General features: G+C 45.7%; 2 protein-coding genes and 1 long non-coding RNA gene across 17 annotated transcripts in view; 2 read left to right on the forward strand and 1 right to left on the reverse strand.

The window, feature by feature from the left end:
* The window catches only part of GALNTL5 (polypeptide N-acetylgalactosaminyltransferase like 5), a 63,381-nt gene extending 61,467 nt beyond the window's left edge, over positions 1 to 1,914 (forward strand). For all 3 annotated transcript variants that reach the window (XM_024249938.3, XM_054560007.2, XM_054560008.2), the window contains one exon: positions 1,631 to 1,914. In XM_024249938.3, coding sequence (XP_024105706.2) covers positions 1,631 to 1,786 — 156 coding nt within the window. In that variant the 3' untranslated portion in view covers positions 1,787 to 1,914. The remainder of the gene's footprint in view (positions 1 to 1,630) is intronic.
* Positions 1,915 to 7,413: 5,499 nt separating this feature from the next.
* GALNT11 (polypeptide N-acetylgalactosaminyltransferase 11) overlaps positions 7,414 to 18,681 on the forward strand; it is a 97,409-nt gene continuing 86,141 nt past the window's right edge. For 4 of the 13 annotated variants that reach the window (XM_063726230.1, XM_063726236.1, XM_063726231.1 and 1 more), the window contains exons 1-2: positions 7,654 to 7,867; positions 9,648 to 9,696. The gene's annotated coding sequence lies outside the window, so the exon portion shown is untranslated. Of the gene's footprint in view, positions 7,868 to 9,574; positions 9,697 to 18,681 lie in introns of all 13 variants that reach the window. The other 9 variants (XM_063726232.1, XM_063726237.1, XM_054560034.2 and 6 more) reach the window with 7 other exon arrangements.
* LOC134761802 (uncharacterized) lies at positions 9,219 to 17,921 on the reverse strand. The gene is made up of 2 exons (XR_010140949.1): positions 17,780 to 17,921; positions 9,219 to 10,866 (listed from the first exon to the last, which is right to left on the reverse strand). It is a non-coding gene; the product is annotated as an uncharacterized LOC134761802 (long non-coding RNA).

The following is an 18,681-nucleotide window of genomic DNA, read 5'->3' on the forward strand; positions in this document are numbered from 1 at the left end:
TTTATATTTTTAATAGAGACGGGGTTTCACCATATTGGCCAGGCTGGTCTTGAACTCCTGACCTCATGATCTGCCTGCCTTGGCCTCCCAAAGTGCTGGGATTACAGGCATAAGCCACCACGCCCAGCCTTAAAATGAGAATTATTGACATACTTTTTTGTGCATATTTTTGCAAATATATCTTTGGAATAAATTCAAGACATGAACTTGCTGGGGCAAGAGTTAGTACATTTTAAATCCTGATGGGTTAATATCCAAATGATCTTCACTGTCTGTCTCGTCATCTGTGCTGCCATCAAATGTATACGAAAGTGCCTGTCTCCTCATATTGGTTATAATTGAACTGTTTGTTTGTTTGTTTTAATCAGATAGGTTAAAAAACATCTCATTGTTTAAAATTGTATTTCATTACGACAACTCTTAAGCTTATTTTCATGTTTGTTGATTTTTTTTTTCTGTGAACGCTGGTCAGGGATCTAGATGGTTGAATTGAACATAGCTATTTCTGCATGGTTTACTGACTTTCACAAAGCAAAAAGTTAACTTAAAGGGATATGATGTGTTAAGTATAAAAATCAATGGATTGCATAATACAGCACAATGAGAAATTTAGTGACTGATTGGGACAAGAGAGGGATTTGGACAGGAAGATGTGCCTAAGGTCATCCATGCTGTCTTGTCTCCAAAATTATGGCACCCTCCCCCACCTGCAGGCTCGCCCCCTGCACCAATCCACCCTGGGGACCTAGGGGTGGCAGAATGCGATGGCAAAGACCTACAGTGGTCACGAATCCCCAGGGAGAATCCAATATGGCATGCCCATAATACATTAATTTGGATGAGCAAACTCCTTCTGTCATTCAACACTATCACTGTCCTGAATGCCAGGCCTGGGAAAACACAGATGAAAAGATAAGGGTTCTGTCTGCAAAGGGCTTCAGTCTACTTAGAATACCTTTTTTCAACATGGGGCCAACAGAGTCCATTAGACATTCATTCTTGGGGCTTCCTTAAGTCAGAGCACACAAAAAACTAACCAAGTGTGGTAATAATGACCACCTCAGACATGACACTTAGTATGTGCCAGCCATGCTCGCCCAGGGGCTTTGCATGTCCCTATTAGACTGTTCAACCCTCACAAGCACTTCGCAAGGGGAAGACTTGCCTAGGGTCACGCAGACCCTGAATGGCAGAGCCAGACTTTGAATCCAGGCTGTACTCCTGCAGGATCTATTCTCCCTTTACTACATCATCCCCCATTTCTGAAAAGACAAACATACTGATCAGGACCAGGGACTAACGGGGTTTGTCCTTGGGTGTTGTTGAAAAAACAGGAGAAAGGGGATACCATAATAGGTGGCTGTGCTTCTTTGGCTCCTGAGAAGCGGACGCAGTCTTCCTGGATCCCTCTAGGGTGCCGTGGCACGTGCTGTGAACATGTGCAGGGTGGGTAAATCCGAGGTCCCATCGTATGTCTCTGCCTTCATTCCCTGGACAGAAAAAAATTGGGATCTGGAGGGCTTTTTTAGTTCACATGATGAAAACACATGTGTCTATGTTAAATATAATCATTTGATCACCAAAGATTTGTTTGGTTGAAAGTAATGACTGACTCTATATTTTCATTTAGGAGCAGTTTTTTCTTCGAAAGCCTGGTCTGAAATATGTTACCTACGGAAATATTCGCGAGCGTGTTGAATTAAGGAAACGACTGGGTTGCAAGTCATTTCAGTGGTATTTGGATAATGTCTTCCCAGAGTTGGAGGCATCTGTGAACAGCTCGTGAAAGGAAAATAAATCCCTTTCATTAATAAAGGGTTAAAAGTCTCCTAGTCATTCAACATAGTGACACAAGAGTGTAAGTTTGGAACATCGTGGAATTACGTGAAATGCAGTTAAAAAAATATGACCAGACGTGAGTGCCTTTATTATTTTCCCTTCAATGAAAATTCTTGATTCTTTGTTACTCATCTGCTACTGAATCTCTGAGGTGACAAGACCTTGAACATTAGAAAGGTAAGTGGTCAAACAGTTACGACTCTATCATACAGCTGACTGAGGTAAAGTGCATTTGTTTACCACAGCCACCTGGCCCTGGTAGACTGTAGGGACTGCTTTCCCTTTGCCAACCCGGCTTCTGCCCCAGACAATCTGTCGCGATTGCCTTCTTAGGGAGCCATGCTCTCATGACTTTGGCTGAGCTGCGGCAAGCTCCTTTCTTCCTGCCAGGGTAGATTCTGGTAATGACACCTTGCTCAGCTGCATACCTGAACGTCTGACGTCCAGTCCACCTGCCTGGGTATCTGGTCAGCTCTCCAGGCCAGCTTCCCCATCTGTTCCTGCCAGCCCTTCTGTCATCTGAAGATACTCCGTCTCCCGTGAGTCTCGCTCTGTCGCCAGGCTGGAGCATAGTGGTATAATCTCGGCTCACTGCAACCTCTGCCTCCCGGGTTCAAGCAATTCTCCTGCCTCAGCCTCCCAAGTATCTGGGATTACAGGCGCGCGCCACCATGCCCAGCTAATTTTTGTACTTTTAGTAGAGACAGGGTTTCACCATGTTGGCCAGGATGGTCTCGATCTCTTGACCTTGTGATCCGGCCGCCTCGGCCTCCCAAAGTGCTGGGATTACAGACGTGAGCCACCGCGCCCGGCCAATTTTGCCTTTTTCATGTCTGTCTCCTCCTATGGCTCTGGCCTGCAGCTCTCCAGACACTTCTTGACTCTTGGTAAACTGTTTAGCTGGGATCAGGGAAGCAGCAGCTGGGTGCCTTGTCTGTCCTGTGTAAACACATTCCCAGATGTCCAAAGTACTTCTTTGGCATCTTTGGAGTTAGACAGATCACTGTTGGTTTTATGCTGGTGATGGTGGCTAAGAAGGTGAAAGACACTGAATTCAGAAAGAGAGACAGATAATGAGAGAAGAAACGCATTGAAAGGGGCAAAAAAAAAAAAAAGTGGAAGAGAATAGTCTATGCTGGAAAGAAGGTAAGTTAGTTTTTACAGCAGAAAAACAATTTGAATCATCTATTGAGCTCATTCAATTAGACAGGTATTCTTCTAGTTGCTGGGAATGAAGTTTTTTTTTTTTTTGGAGACAGAGTTTCACTCTTGTTGCCCAGGCTGGAGTGCAATAGCCCGATCTCGACTCACTGCAACCTCCACCTCCCGGGTTCAAGTGATTCTCATACCTCAGCCTCCCAAGTAGCTGGGATTACAGGCACCCACCACCACGCCCAACTAATTTTTGTATTTTTAGTAGAGATGTGGTTTCATCATGTTGGCCAGGCTGGTCTTGAACTCCTGACCTCAGGTGATCCGCCCACCTTGGCCTCCTAAAGTGCTGGGATTACAAGTGTGAGCTACTGTGCCTGGCCGCAAATAACCTCTTTATACCTATCTATTTAGCAAAATACTGTATAAAATCTATTGCTAGACAGACACGGGCTGATCTATTACAGACAGCCACTTGATTGATCCTTTAAAAGGTTGATCTGGCAGCACAAAACAAGTGCCACGCTGTGATTGTACTCTTGGCCCATATATTATTTATACCTTTCCTGCCTCTAGAAAGTCATTTAAAAATTAATCATAATAAATCCATGAGTCTACTAAAATTATGATAAAATGCAAAACAGGCCGGGCGCGGTGGCTCACGTCTGTAATCCCAGCACTTTGGGAGGCTGAGGCGGGTGGATCATGAGATCAGGAGTTCGAGATCAGCCTGGCCAACATGGTGAAACCCGGTCTCTACTAAAAATACAAAAAAATTAGCTGGGCATGGTGGCACATGCCTGTAATCCTAGCTACTCAGGAGGCTGAGGCAGGAGAATTGCTTGAACCTGGGAGGCAGAGGTTGCAGTGAGCTGAGATCGCACCACTGCACTCTAGCCTGGGCGACGGAGTGAGACTCCGTCAGAAAAAAAAAAAAAAAAAAAAGCAAAACAGAACCCGGGCTCAGTGGCACGTGCCTGTAATCCCAGCTACTTGGGAGGCACAAGAATGGGAGGTGGAGGTTGCAGTGAACCGAGACCAAGACCAAGATCGCACCACTGCACTCCAGCCTGGGTGACAGAGACTGTCTCAAAAAACAAACAAACAAAAAGCAAAATAGAAATCCTGTAGCTGAAAAAATAAAAGAGAATTATAGTAGTATAAATATGGAGTATCTTCTTAAAGTAACAGCTTTTTTTCTAGTTGAAATTTGAGAATATATATATTATATGTTATATATAATTATTATATGTAATATATAAATGATATATATGTAACATTAAAAAGTATATTTTTTTTCTGGTAAGCATAAAGAATGGATGCTGTAAATATCAGCTTTCCCAAAAGCAAAAGACAGGAGTGTTCTCTTTTGTTAAAAGCCATAGGCCTAATATTAAGTCTTAGTTTTGTAATGTAATTTAGTTTAGGTACTAGATAACACAGATAAGTCCTAGAAATTGTTTAGCATGTCCCTTGGACAGTATCTTCTTAAATATTGCTTCAGTTGACCCTAAAATAGAAAACAAATCAGAATCAATATCCAAATATTTGGTGTGATTAAAGGGAAATTGATACTTGCCTATAGGTGGCAATTTTTTGTTTTTGTGTGGAAATTTAAAAATCTGATTGTATTTTGAAGCTAGTTGAAAAGTATCTGGTAACCTGCTTAAGGTTTCTTACAAAACAGTTTTTGGTACGATGGAATGCTCAAACAAGTCTTAAATTAAGCCCAGGAGTTCTGTAACTGAAACATCCTTCTAGGAATTTATCCTAAGACACACCTGTATGAAACAACAACTAAGAAGAGCTGACATTTGCTGAGCTTTTACTACGTTTCATACTCTGTTGTAAGCAGTCTGCATGGATTATCTCCTTTCATTCACACAACAACTTTATGAGTTCTACTGCTATCCTCATTTCATAGATGAGAAAACGATGGTTAGAATGTGCCCAGGTTAATGTTGCCCTATTTGGCTAATAAAAATACAGGATGCCTGGTTAAACTTGAATTTCAAATAGACAGTAACATTTTAGTGTACATATGGCTACATTTTGAATGTGCCCTCCATAATTCATGTTGAAACAACTGACAAAGCAACAGTGCTATAGTTTGAATACCTTTTATCCCCATCAAAATTCATGTTGAGGCTTGGACCCCAGGGTAACAGTGTTGAGACAGAGTAAGACCTTTAAGAGGCATTTGAGCCGTGAGGGATCGGCCCCCATGAAAAGATTAACGCAGTCACTGAGAGTTCCCAGTCTCTTGAGACTGGATTAGGTACCTTGAGAGCGGGTTGTTAATAAGTAACATTGCCCCTTTAGCTAGTGCCCGCTTCCCCTTCCGATTCTCTGCCACGTTATGATGTAGCACAAAGCCCTCACCAGCAGCCTACCAGATACGGCTGCGGGATCTTGTACTTCCCAGCCTCCAGGAGAGTGAGAAAACAAATTTGTTTTTAAACTACCTAGTCTCAAGTATTTTATTATGGCAGCACAGATGAAGACAAGCCTCTCACATATTGCACAGGATATACTTACACCACAAAATTATTCTTAATCTGAAATTCAAATTTCAGGCCATCCTGTATTTCATCTGGCAACTGTATCCAAGGACAAACAATAACACAGCCCTTACATGATCCTAATCAGCGTGGCCTCAAAGATTGTGTTTAACCAGAATGATACACTGAAAAGAGCATTTTAGTGTCATTCTGTATGATAGTGAAAAATTGGAGCTAACCCAAATCCTCAATTACTAGAATAATGGTTAAGTAATTATTGCACATTAATCAGGTAGAATAGTATTTAAAGTATAAACAGATGCATCTCATACTCATCAGGTTGGCAAATATTTAAATATCTGATACTATCAAGGGTCAGGAGAAGATGGAACAATGGAAATTTACATGCCCTGATTATATCCTAGAGCATGATTTCAAATGTTAATTTGTGTATAAATCACCTGGAAATCTTGGTAAAAATGCAGATTTTAATTAAGTAGGTGGAGCACAAGACTCCCCATTTCTAACACACTCCCAGGTGACGTTGGTGTTGCTTGTTGCTGGACCACCATTTGAGTAGTGAGGCCCTAAAGGTCTGGTCTTCAAACTCTTTTGCTTGAGTATATACTAAAATAATAAGGTTTAAATACAAGAACTTAGTATCCCCTTATACATGTTTAAGGTGATATTTAAAATTTTTCATTACTAGTTTAGGTAGTTGGAAGGATTACTTTCTGGAAACATATTTATGTATTTAAATAAACTTGTAATACACTTTTAAATATACCTAGTAGACTTTGCCCTAGTTTGCCTGCCACTGCTGTGAATAGTTTCTGAGGGGGATCCCAGCAGGATTGATCCCCAATGACGCTTATTTGATATTATACTATGTATATTTCACATGAGCTGCAACCATTGAAGGAAACTGGGCAAAGATACCTGTGTGCTCTCTGCACTGCCCTTGCAAGAGAAACCAGTACCTGAAATACCTGTCAATTTCCAATCAAGACACAAGCATGGTAGAAGGAGTCAAAAGCATTCAACTTGGCACCCAGCAGCAGTTCTCTTTGGCTGAGGGAAGTGGCCACAAGACTCAGCTGGGGGCCATCAGCTGCCTACACACCCAACAACTGGAGAAATAAGTCCTCAGTCCTTAAGGGGAAACCTGGGTGACACAACATGGCGTCCCCTACACCCTGACAACCCCATGGGGTATCTGTGGAAGAGGGGCTGGGGAATGTGGTTAGCTCAGTTCAGCTCAAGAAGGCCACTACTTTGGTTCAGGTGGCGCTCTTTAATTTATAGTAGCTGTAGAAGTTCCTCCATTGCTACACGTGAACCCCATCAGACTTTAACTGTGAAGCAATGAGTTCTTCAAAAAAGTTCAAAAATATTCTTAACCAAGTGGGATTTATTTCAGAAATGCAAAGAAGATTAGTATTAAGATATTCTTCAATATAACTTGGCATTATTGGCCAAAGATGAATGCCCACACCATTTTTCTTAAAAATTGCCAATTCCCCTTTTATGGTATTTGTATACATTACACTATTATCACCAAGGTATGAGTGTTTTTTTCACCACTTCTCTCTTTACACCTTAATCTACATTTTCTTCTATCACGAGTGACGTTTAACTTCTTTTAATATGTTTAAGGGCATTTGTCTTTTTTTTTTTCACTTATGGGGTCTCGCTGTATTGCCCAGGCTGGAGGGCAGTGGCTATTCACAGGCGCGATCCCACTACCGATCAGCACAGAGTTTTGCCCTGCCCGGTTTCCGAGCTGGGCCGGTTCCCCCCACTCCTTGGGGAACCTGGTGGTCCCTGCTCCCGGGAAGTCACCACACCGATGCGGAACACCAATGCGTGTCGCCGCGCAATGGGCACAGGGCATATAGCGCAGAGCTCCCAGGGCTCAAGCGCTGCTCCCGCCTCAGCCTCCGGAGTAGCCGGGGCCACAGGCAGGGCATTTGTCATTAATGGGGTCTTTTGACACCACGGGTGACAGACAACAAGAGCCAGGCCACGCGCAGCGCCTCTGCGGGAACGCTAGGGAGGACTCAGCGCGCGGCGGCCGGTGACGTCACGGCAGCAAGAGGTTCCGTCACCGCGGCGCGGGGGCGGGGCCTCCTGTCACGCGGCGCAGGCGGACGCGCGGCGCTGGGCGGAAGCAGCGACTCGGGGACTGGGCGAGGGCCCTGGGCCTGAGGAGGCGCGGCCGCCACTGCGCCTGGCGCCTGCGCGACGCCTGGCTGCTGGGCCCCGGGGCAGTTCAGCCCGCGGCGCTCCTGCGGGTCGGACTGGGGCTGTGGCGGGAGAGAAGATGCCGCAGCCCGAGTCCCAGAAGGCGGCGATCCTGGGCTGCGGGCAACGCGGTGAGTACCCTCTCGGTGGCGGCCTCCCGGCGTCCCTCAGCACCTCGAGAGCTGCGGCGGCGGCGCGCGGGGCCTGGGCAGGCTGGGGGCGGCGGCGGGGCAGCACCTGGCTCCCCGCGGGTCCGGGGCTCCCGCACGCCCCCTGGGCGAGGCTCGTGTCTCCGGGAGACGCCGCTGCCCCCGCGCCTCCCCTGGCGTTTCCTGAGGCTTGTTCGCGGGCGCGGGGGCGAGGGCCAGGGCGCTGGCCTCGTTTTCGGGTATTTAGGACGGAGGCACACCTGATCCTACAGCCTCCCCCGGCATTTCCTAAAATGAAGTCCAGATCAGTATTGTCCACTTTTTAAAATTAAAAGTGCCCAGAAATAGAATATTTCACACATACACAAAACTAGGGAGAATAGTGTGGAAGGAAATTTAATCTCGGGACCCCAAATCACTAAGCCAAAGTCAAGCTGGGAGCTGCGTCAGGCAAACCTGCTCCCGTTTTGTTCCTAAGACAGCTGCAAAGATAAAAAGCCACACAGCTCCCTCACCCTTTGCCCAGGAGGAAATTCGCTGTGGGCCTCCACATTTTTACCCTGAAACAGTTGTGTGGAATTGCACCGTGGCAGTGTAAATTGACAGCTTATCTTCGCAGGTGAGGAACAGGGACAGAACTCAAGTCATCCTTCTGCTCACCTGAGACAAATGTATGTCTGATGGCTTCCTCTGCCCTGTATTTATGTAAAAATGCAGATTCACTGAGCCAGACTAAGGCATAAGTGGTTATTCCTCTGCCTGCCCTGTGGCATAAATTGTGTATTCAGTAAAAGGCAGAGCAGAGGCTCAAAAGAATGTAGCTGTTTGTCTCTCATCTTACCCATGACCTGGAAGCCCCCACTTTGAGTTGTCCCGCCTTTCCTGCTCGAACCAGTCTATACCTGTATTTGATTGAAGACTCATGTTCCCCTACAATGTATAAAACTAGGCTGTGCCCCCACCACCTTGGGTACATGCTCTCAGGATCTCTTGAGGGTGGTGTCATGGGCCATAGACACTCATTTGGCTCAGAATAAATCTCTTTAAAAACTTTTTTGTTAGCCGGGTGTGGTGGCTCACGCCTATAATCCCAGCACTTTGGAAGGCCAAGGCGGGCAGATCACGAGGTCAGGAGATCGAGACCATCCTGGCTAACATGGTGAAACCCCGTCTCTACTAAAAATACAAAAAATTAGCCGGGCGTGGTGGCGGGCGCCTGTAATCCCTGCTACTTGGGAGGCTGAGGCAGGAGAATGGCGTGAACCGAGGAGACAGAGCTTGCAGTGAGCCAAGATCACGCCACTGCACTCCAGACTGGGTGACAGAGCGAGACTCCATCTCAAAAAAATTTATTTTTAATTTTTGTGGGTACATAGTAGGCATATGTATTTATAGGTACATGAGATATTTGATATGGCATGGAATGCATAATCACATCAGGATAAGCAGGGTATCCATCCTCTCAAGCATTTGTCCTTTGTTAGTGCTACAAACAACCTGCAAGGCTCTGGTATTGGTTTGAACCCCGATGACGCGCCACCAACCCCCACGACATGAGGTGGTGTGGAGCAACACACTGTTTTAATAAGCGCCTGGGTGCAGACGGGTTTACGCCTAAATGGCGTCAGCCCCAAGTGAGGGATGGGTTTTATAATAGCATCAGCCCCAAGTGAGGAAGGGGTTTTATAGTCCTCTGTAAGCAGGAAGTGTCCCAGTCTGACGTGGCTGCTGCGTAAATGTGTCCGGAATTGGTTTCTTCCAGTGGGTTCTTGGTCTCGCTGACTTCAAGAATGAAGCCACGGACTGTCGCGGTGAGTGTTACAGTTCTTAAAGATGGTATGTTGAGAGTTTGTTCCTTCTGATGTTCAGATGTGTCCAGAGTTTCTTCCTTCTGGTGGGTTCGTGGTCTTGCTGACTTTAGGGATGAAGCCGCAGATCTTTGCAGTGAGTGTTACAGCTCTTAAAGGTGGGACGTCTGGAGTTGTTTTTTCCTCCCAGTGGGTTCATGGGCTCACTAACTTCAGGAGTCAAGCTGCAGACCCTCGCAGTGAGTGTTACAGCTCTTAAAGGTGGCGTGTCCAGAGTTGTTTGTTCCTCCCAGTAGGTTTGTGGTCTCACTGACTTCAGGAGTGAAGCCGCAGACCTTCACAGTCAGTGTTACAGCTCATAAAGGTAGTGCAGACCCAAAGAGTGAGCAGCAGCAAGATTTATTGCGAAGAATGAAAGAGCAAAGCTTCCACAGCATGGAAGGGGACCCGAGCAGGTTGCAGCTGCTGGCTCCGGTGGCGTGCTTTTATTCCCTTATTTGGCCCCACCCACATCCTGCTGATTGGTCCATTTTACAGACAGCTGATTAGTCCATTTTACAGAGTGTTGATTGCTCTGTTTTACAGAGTGCTAATTGGTCGGTTTTTACAGAGTGCTGATTGGTGTGTTTACAAACCTTTAGCTAGACACAGAGCGCTGATTGGTGCATTTACAATCCTTTAGCTAGACAGAAAAGTTCTCCAAGTCCCCTACCCAGTTAGCTAGACACAGAGCACTGATTGGTGCATTTACAATCCTTTAGCTAGACTGAAAAGTTCTCCAAGTCCCCTACCCGATTAGCTAGACACAGAGCACTGATTGGTGCGTTTACAAACCTTTAGCTAGACACAGAGCCCTGATCTACAATCCTTTAGACAGAGTAGTTCTCCAAGTCCCCACCCGACCCAGAAGCACAGCCAGCTTCACCTCTCAATCCCGCCCCCTCTAAACAGGACACCCCAACTGCTGATGGGAATTTGGCCAATGACTGCTGTAGCTACTTCCTGCTGGATAGGGGCGAAGAAGGGGCCCTGCAGTTGTAGTGTCCTCCAGAGGGGAACTCTTTAGGCCAGTGAAAGGGCCAGGAGGTTGGTCCAGGGGTCCTCGGTAGAAGTTTAGTTGAGCTCATTTGGAGTTCCATTTGTAAGACCATCTGTAGCTTGATGGTCTCAATTCTAGAGGAAACAAATTTGACAAGGAGGTTAAAAATACAGGGCCCGAAGGCAAGTAATAGCAAGATGGCTGCCGTGGGACCTAGAAAGGGGGGAAGCCATGTTGTCCAACTCCAGAGGTTGGTATAAGAGTTTGAAAGGCGTTGTCTGATTTCAGAAGCCTTTTCCTATAAATGCTGGGTGGCATCTCATACTATCGCTGACTGGTTAGTGTAAAAACAACACTCTTCCCCTAAGAAGGTGCAGAGTCCTCCTTTCTCGGCAGTGAGGAGGTCTAGGCCTCAGTGGTTTTGGAGAGTCATTGTTGCCAAAGAGTCTATTTGGAATTGTAGTTACTATCCTTACTGGATAGATTTTGTTATTTCTTGCAAACTGTCTTGAGAAATCCTTTGAGAGTGTGGTAGTAGGATAATGAAGTAGGTAAACTGGCTGTTCCAGTTCCTGTAGCAGTGGCCATTTCTAACCCTATAGGTAGGGGTATTAGTTGTATGGCTCTGCACTGATGGACTTGAGCTTTGAGGGGTTACTGATAGGGTCTGATTTCCACAAGATTAGAAGTTAGGATAATACATGTTTACACTGTTAACTTTTAGCAAACTTTACTTTTGTTGAAAACCTTGTAAGTTTGGGATTTCAATTATTCTTTGCTCTTAAGACCTCGTTTAGTCCATATTAACTTAGAATTGATATAGATGGCTCCTTCCTGATTCTGTAAGTACTTTAAGGTTTGGCTGAGTGCAAACAGCTCGCACATTTGAGCAAACCAGTTATTAGGCAGTTTTCCTAACTCTGCTTCTACAGTTTCCTTATCATTTACTGAATACCCCTTGTGTCTTTTTTCCTTAATCACCCAGGAGGAACTATCTATGGTCCTATCCTGAAGGGAGTTCCTTCTAGATCTGGTCGGACCTTTGTATGGTAATTAATTAAGATTTAGATCCCCCGTTAGGAAACCTGCTGGGTTAAGGATTTTTGATAGGAAGGCTATGGGTTGTCAGTGGCCTCAGTGCTTTTGGGCTACACCCTTGTTTACACTGACAACAAGGTGGTATTGGAGTGTTATAGAGTTACAGAGAAGGCCTTCAATTATCAGTTATAGGTTTTAACTTTACCCTGGCTTTTAAAGGAATAGGGTGTAGGGTCCAGCCCCACAGGGTCGGTGGGTTTTTTCCCCGTGTGCGGAGACGAGAGAGTGTAGAAATAAAGACACAAGACAAAGAGATAAAAGAAAAAACAAGAGGTGGGGGAGTAGAGTCTTCTGTAAACTCCCTTGGGGAAAGGGAGACTCCCTTTCCCGGTCTGCTAAGTAGTGGGTGTTTTTCCTTGACACTGACGCTACCGCTAGATCACGGGATGCTGATGTTACCGCTAGACCAAGGAGCCCTCTGGTGGCCCTGTCCGGGCATAACAGAAGCCTCACACTCTTGTCTTCTGGTCACTTCTCACTATGTCCCCTCAGCTCCTATCTCTGTATGGCCTGGTTTTTCCTAGGTTATGATTGTAGAGCGAGGATTATTATAATATTGGAATAAAGAGTAATTGCTACAAACTGATGATTAATGATATTCATATATAATCATCTCTATGATCTATATTTAGTATAACTATTCTTATTTTATATATTTTATACTGGAACAGCTCGTGCCCTCGGTCTCTTGCCTCGGCACCTGGGTGGCTTGCCGCCCACAATAGGGTACACTGTTTTTTCTGTACTACTTCTATCTCTCTTTCTCTTTGATGACTTCTTTTTCTCTCTCTGAGTCCCTCTTTGTCTGTCTCTTCCTCTCTTTCTTTGACTTTGTGTGTCTCTCTCTCTGTCTCTTTGACTTTGTCTCTTTCTTTCTTTCTCTCTGACTCCTTTGTCTCTCTCTTCCTCTCTCTGTGTCTCTCTCTGATTTTCTGTTTCTCTGATTTTCTGTTTGTTTGTTTCTTTCTCTCTTTCCTTTTTGCTGGTCTTTCCCTGCCTCTGCCAGCCACTTATGCTGCTGTTCTCCTCTCTCCTTCCCCTTTTGATGGCTTTGGCAGTGTAAGACTGCCACCTCCTTGGGTTTTTGCACTGCGTGCAATAACTCCATGGTTTCCTTGTGGTATTTAATGGGGATTCCCCCAGAGGTTAGGCACTCCCTTTCTTTCCATATTGCAGCATGGGCATGTAGGATTAGATAAGCATACTTGCTACCTGTATACACATTTATTCTTTTTCCGTTTCCCAGTTCTAAGGCTCAGGTAAGTGCCACTAGTTCTCCTGACTAGGTGCTGGTCCTTGGGGGAGGAGGCTTACTTTCAAGTACGGTTACGTCACTAACTATGGCATAACTTGCCCTTCGTATCCCATTCTCCACAAATGAACTTCTATTGGCATATAGATTAAGGTCAGGATTAGCTAAGGGGACTTATAAGAGATCATCTCGGGCAGCATAAGTCTGGACTGTAATTTGTTGGCAGTCATGCTTGATTGGTTCCCCATCCTCTGGGAGAAAAGTGGCAGGGTTGAGGGCCACGCATGTATGTATTTGAAGCACCGGTCCCTCAAGGAGTAGTGCCTGGTATCTAAGTAGGTGGTTGTCTGATAGCCATAAACTCCCTTTGGCACTTAGTATGCCATTTACATCATGAGTAGTCCAGACAGTGAGATCCTTTCCTTGTATTATTTTGATAGCCTCTGACACTAAGACAGCTACTGCTGCAACTGCCCTTAAACAGTGAGGCCAGCCTTTTGCTACTACATCAATTTCCTTACTTAGGTATGCCACCAGTTGTCCTACACAAGTCTGAGTAAGGACTCCAAGAGCTATCCCTGCTCTCTCTGTGATGTATAAAGAGAAGTTTTGTCCTGTGGGAAGGCTTAAAGCTGGAGCTTGTACTAGGGCCTGCTTTAAGGTTTTGAAGGCTGTTTCTGCCTCTGGTTCCCATTCTACTAGATGAGTATTTGCCCTCTGGGTCTCCTTGATTAGAGTATAGAGGGGCCTGGCTATCTCGCTCTATCCGGGGATCCATAGTTGGCAAAAGCGGTGATTTGAAGGAACCCCCACAACTGTTTTAATGTCTTAGGGTGAGGATAAGCCAGTATAGGCTGTATTCGTTCCTTGCCAAGGGCCCTGGTCCCTCTGGCTAAGATTAGGCCTAGATATTTGACCTGCTGTAGGCAAAGTTGGGCCTTCAACCTAGATGCCTTGTACCCTTGATTAGCTAGAAAATTCAAGAGATCTAGAGTAGCCTGCTGGCATAAGGCTTCTGAACTGGTAGCCAAAAGTAAATCTTCCACATACTGAAGGACCAGAGTGCCTGGACTTGAGAAGTGGCCTAGATCTTGGGCCAGTGCCTGACCAAACAGATGAGGACTATCCCTAAACCCTTGGGGCAAGACGGTACATGTAAGTTGGGACGTGTGGTCTGTGGGATCCTCAAAGGCAAAGAGAAACTGGGAGTCATGGGAGTCATAGTGCAGGGGAATACAGAAGAAGGCATCCTTGAGGTCCAGAACAGGAACCATTCTGCTTCCTCTGGTATTTGAGAGAGCAGGGTATAGGGGTTGGGTACAACTGGATATAGAGGAATTACTGCCTCATTGATGAGTCTAAGATCTTGCACTAGTCTCCACTGACTGTTCGGTTTTTGTACTCCTAGAATTGGGGTGTTGCAGGGACTGCTGCATTTCTTTACTAAGCCTTGAGCTTTTAAATGTTTAACAATATCCTGTAATCCTTTATGAGCTTCAGGCCTTAAGGGATATTGCCTTTGATAAGGAAAAGTGGTGGGATCTTTTAGCCTGATTTGGACTGGGCGGGCATTTTTTGCCTTTCCAAATTGTCATTCCAATGCCCAGACTTCAAGGTAGATTCCTTCCTCAAGTAGGGGACACCAAATGGGTAACTTGTTCCCCATATTCATGTAGATAATAGCTCCAGCTTTGGTTAACATATCTCTCCCTAATAAGGGTGTGGGACTTTCAGGCATGACAAGAAAGGCGTGTGAAAAGAGCAAAGTCTCCCAATTACAACTGAGAAGGTGGGAGAAATACCTGGTTACAGGCTGTCCCAGGATTCCTTGGATGGTAATGGACCTTGAGGACAGTCGTCCGGGACAGGAGATTAACACTGAGAAGGCCACGCCAGTGTCCAGGAGGAAGTCAATTTCCCGGCCTTCAAGGGTTAAATGTACCCGGGGCTCAGTGAGGGTGATGACATGAGCTGGTGCTTGCCCGAGGCACCCTCAATCCTGTTGTTGGATCATCTGGTTGGGGGCTTCTGACCCAGAGAACCTTTGTCCTCTGGGGCAGTGCACCTTCCAGTGATTGCCTCGGCATAGCGGACATGGACGAGGGGGCGGCTTGTTTCTCATTAGACAATCTTTTTTAAAATGTCTTTGTAAACCACACTGATAACAAGCCCTACCGGGTGATTGGCCTGCTCCATTTTCTGTCCTTTCTGAACCACCAAGGTTTGTTTGTCTGAGGGCCATGACTAAGGCTGCAGCGTTTCTCTGATCTTGCTTTTCCTTTTGGGCCTGTTCCTTTTGGTCCCTATTATAGAACACCAAGGTTGCCAGGTTTAATAATGCCTCCAGATTTTGTTCAGGGCCCAGGGCTTGCTTTTGGAGCTTTCTCCTGATATACGCGGCTGATTGGGTAATAAACTTATCTTTTACAATCGACTCTCAAGTGAGTTGGGTGACAGGGGAGTATATTTTCTTAAGGCCTCCCGTAGCCGCTTAAGGAAGGCAGAAGGATTTTTTTCCTTTCCCTGAGTTATGGTAGACATCATTAAATAATTCATGGTCTTTTTCCTAATTCTCCTTAGTCCTTCTAGAACACAGGTCAACAGATGTTTATGACTCCAGTCCCCATGATCTGAGTCAAGGTCCCAGTGGGGATCCATACTGGGGATGGCTTGCTCACCAGTAGGGAATTTGTCCCTTTCTTCAGCTGTCATTCTGCCATTTACTTGACTAAGATACCAGGTATCTCCAAACTCTCAGGCTGCAGCTAAAGCCGCATTCTTTTCATTAAAGGCCTGGGTTTGATCTAACAATAGCATGACATCTCTCCAAGTGAGATCAAAGGTTTACCCTAGACCATGTAGGACATCTGTGTACCTATCAGGATCATCTGAAAACTTCCCCAGGTCTGCCTTGATCTGCTTTAAATCAGAGAGGGAGAAAGGGACATGTACCCTAGTTGGGCCAAATTCCCTCCCCCTACAACTTGAAGGGGACATAACTGATAGCCCAGGGGTTTTTGTTGTTCTTTCGAGATTTCTTTGCTTATTTCCTTCTGGGCAGGGGAGATTAGAGGAGGCTTATCATTAATAGGAAGGGGAGCTATAGGGACGATAGGATATGGGGGTAAGCTGAGCAGTCCTCCTGTGGGATGTAAATTGCAAACTTTGCATAGTTGTGTATTCTCGTTCAATGAAAAGAAAGCTTGGACATAAGGTGTTTCACTCCATTTGCCTTCCCTCTTACAGAAAAGGTCAAGCTTCAGGATAGTATTGTAATTTATACTTCCCTCAGGTGGCCATTTTTCCCCATCAGAGAGAGAATATTGGGGCCAGGCCGTAGTGCGGCAAAAATGAGCCACCTCTTTTTCAGGGTTTGCGGGTCAAATTGGTCCCAGTGGCTTAGGATGCATTTCAAGGGTGAACCTGTTGATGCCTGATTGTTTCCCATCTGAAAGACAAAACCACCTACAGTTTTGGTTTGTTTGTTTCTCCTCCTGCCCAAGAACCCACAATGGTCCCTGAACCCTGCTGGTCGGAATAGTTGCGCTCACTGATGCAGCAGCAGAAACACTTCTTGCTCAGGAACCCACAATGGTCGGTCCCTGGACCCTGCTGATCGGAATAGTTGCACTCACTGACGCTGCAGCAGAAACACTAGTTTTCCTCCTAGACCACAAGGAGGACCGAGGAAGGTCAGATTTAGTGGCCCTTACCAATGCATTCTCAAAAATCTGCACCCTTGCCTGTCCTCCTAGACCACAAAGAGGACCGAGAAAAATTGGATTTAGTGGCCCTTACTGACACATTCTCGAAAACCTGTTAGGGTCCTAAGCATTCTCCTGTTAGTATTGGGACTTTACTCCTCCTGTAAAGATGTTATGTCCCAAAAATGAAGTGGAGGCCATACCCTGAGGGAGAGGAGGGATCTCCAGAGTTGGAAGAATGATGTCTTTTTGTCCTCACTTATAGGAATACAAGGATATCATTTCTGAAGCTCCCCATATCCTAGCTTCCGGAATAGCTTTTGTTAGGCCTGCTAGTCTGAGGAGGGATCCTAAAATTCCGGATAAGATAGTCCCCCACCCTGACAGGGCTTTGGGCAAAAATTATGTTTTTCTAATTGGTGAGCCCGGGTGCCTAAAGAAGGTTAACAGAGTCCTGGAGTTTATGCTAGAAATGATTCTTACAGGAGAAACTAGAAAAGCACCAGAGACAGGGAGTGGTTTCTAGAAGCGGGACTAGCCTCAGAGAAGAGAGGCAAGAGAAAGTTTTTCTGACAAGCATTAGGACCCAGGAGGCAAGAGTCGGGATAGATAGGATAGATGGGCGAGTCTCGCTTGGGCAACATGACTTCGAGAGTTCTGCTCATGGCCACAGGGTCAACCAACTTGTTGTCAGGACCCCGGAGCTGAATGGCTTTCCTCTCTGTCGACCCTCGGCTCAGCCCGGAAGTACAGGAAAAGTGGAGAGCTGGTTCCAGGCAAACCAACGCTCCCAACTCCTAAGAGTCAGGGGTTGTTAGAGAGTCCTTTCCCGGAAAGCCTGACACCCGTATCTTTAGTCCAGCGGCTGCGCTAGTCGGTTTTAACTGGCTGCTAGTCACTTTTAACTGGCTGACAGGTGCCTGGTATTTAGCCACCGAATTCTAAGGGAAAACAGGACAGAATAGCAAGTGAAAGGGGTCAGATGGTACTCACTGCTTGGCAATAGCGTCAGCCCCAAGTGAGGACGGGGAAGGGGTTTTACAGTCCTCTGCAAGCAGGAATTGTCCCAGTCTGATGTGGCTGCTGCGTAGTGCCCGCTGGCCTCCCTCTCGATCTTCAGGGGGTGTCTTCCGGCCAGCTCTCTTCCTGCTTCTGCTAACTTGCTGATGCATGCTGCTGGCGCAACTGTCCTTGCGCATTGGGACTGGGCTTGAGGAGGGAGGAAGTATTCATTCCCTTAAGCTTTCAGGCTTGGGGGAGAATCTTTCACAACCCAGTGATACTCTTTTAAAGTTACTTTAAAATGTGCAATAAAGTTTTGTTGACTGTAGTCATGCTGTTGTGCTATCAAATACTAGATCTTATGCATTCTATGCTACTATATTTTTGTATACATTAACTGTCTCTCCCCTCACTCCCTTCTCAGCCTCTGGTAACCATCATCTAGTCTCTCTCTCTGTGAGTTCAATTGTTTTAATTTTTAGCTTCCACAAATAAGTGACAACAGGCAAAGTTTGTCATTCTGTGTACCTGGCTTATTTTACTTAACATAATGATCTCCAGTTCTATCCCTGTTGTTGCAAATGACGGGGTCTCATTCTTTTTTTATGGCTGAATAGTACTCCATTGTGTATATGTACCATGTTTTCTTTATCCATTCATTTGTTGATGGACATTTAGGTTGCTTCCATATCTTGGCTATTGTGAACAATGCTGCAGGAAACATGAGACTGCAGACCTCTTTGGTATACTGATTTCCTTTGTTTTGGGTATATACTATGGGATTGCTGAATCACGTGGTAGCTCTATTTTTAGTTTTTGGGGAACCTCCAAACTGGTCTCCATAGTGCTTGTACTAATTTACATTCCTACCGATGGTGTATGAGGATTCCCTT

Source organism: Pongo abelii, chromosome 6 (assembly GCF_028885655.2).
Source record: "Pongo abelii isolate AG06213 chromosome 6, NHGRI_mPonAbe1-v2.0_pri, whole genome shotgun sequence".
Lineage (NCBI taxonomy): Eukaryota > Metazoa > Chordata > Mammalia > Primates > Hominidae > Pongo > Pongo abelii.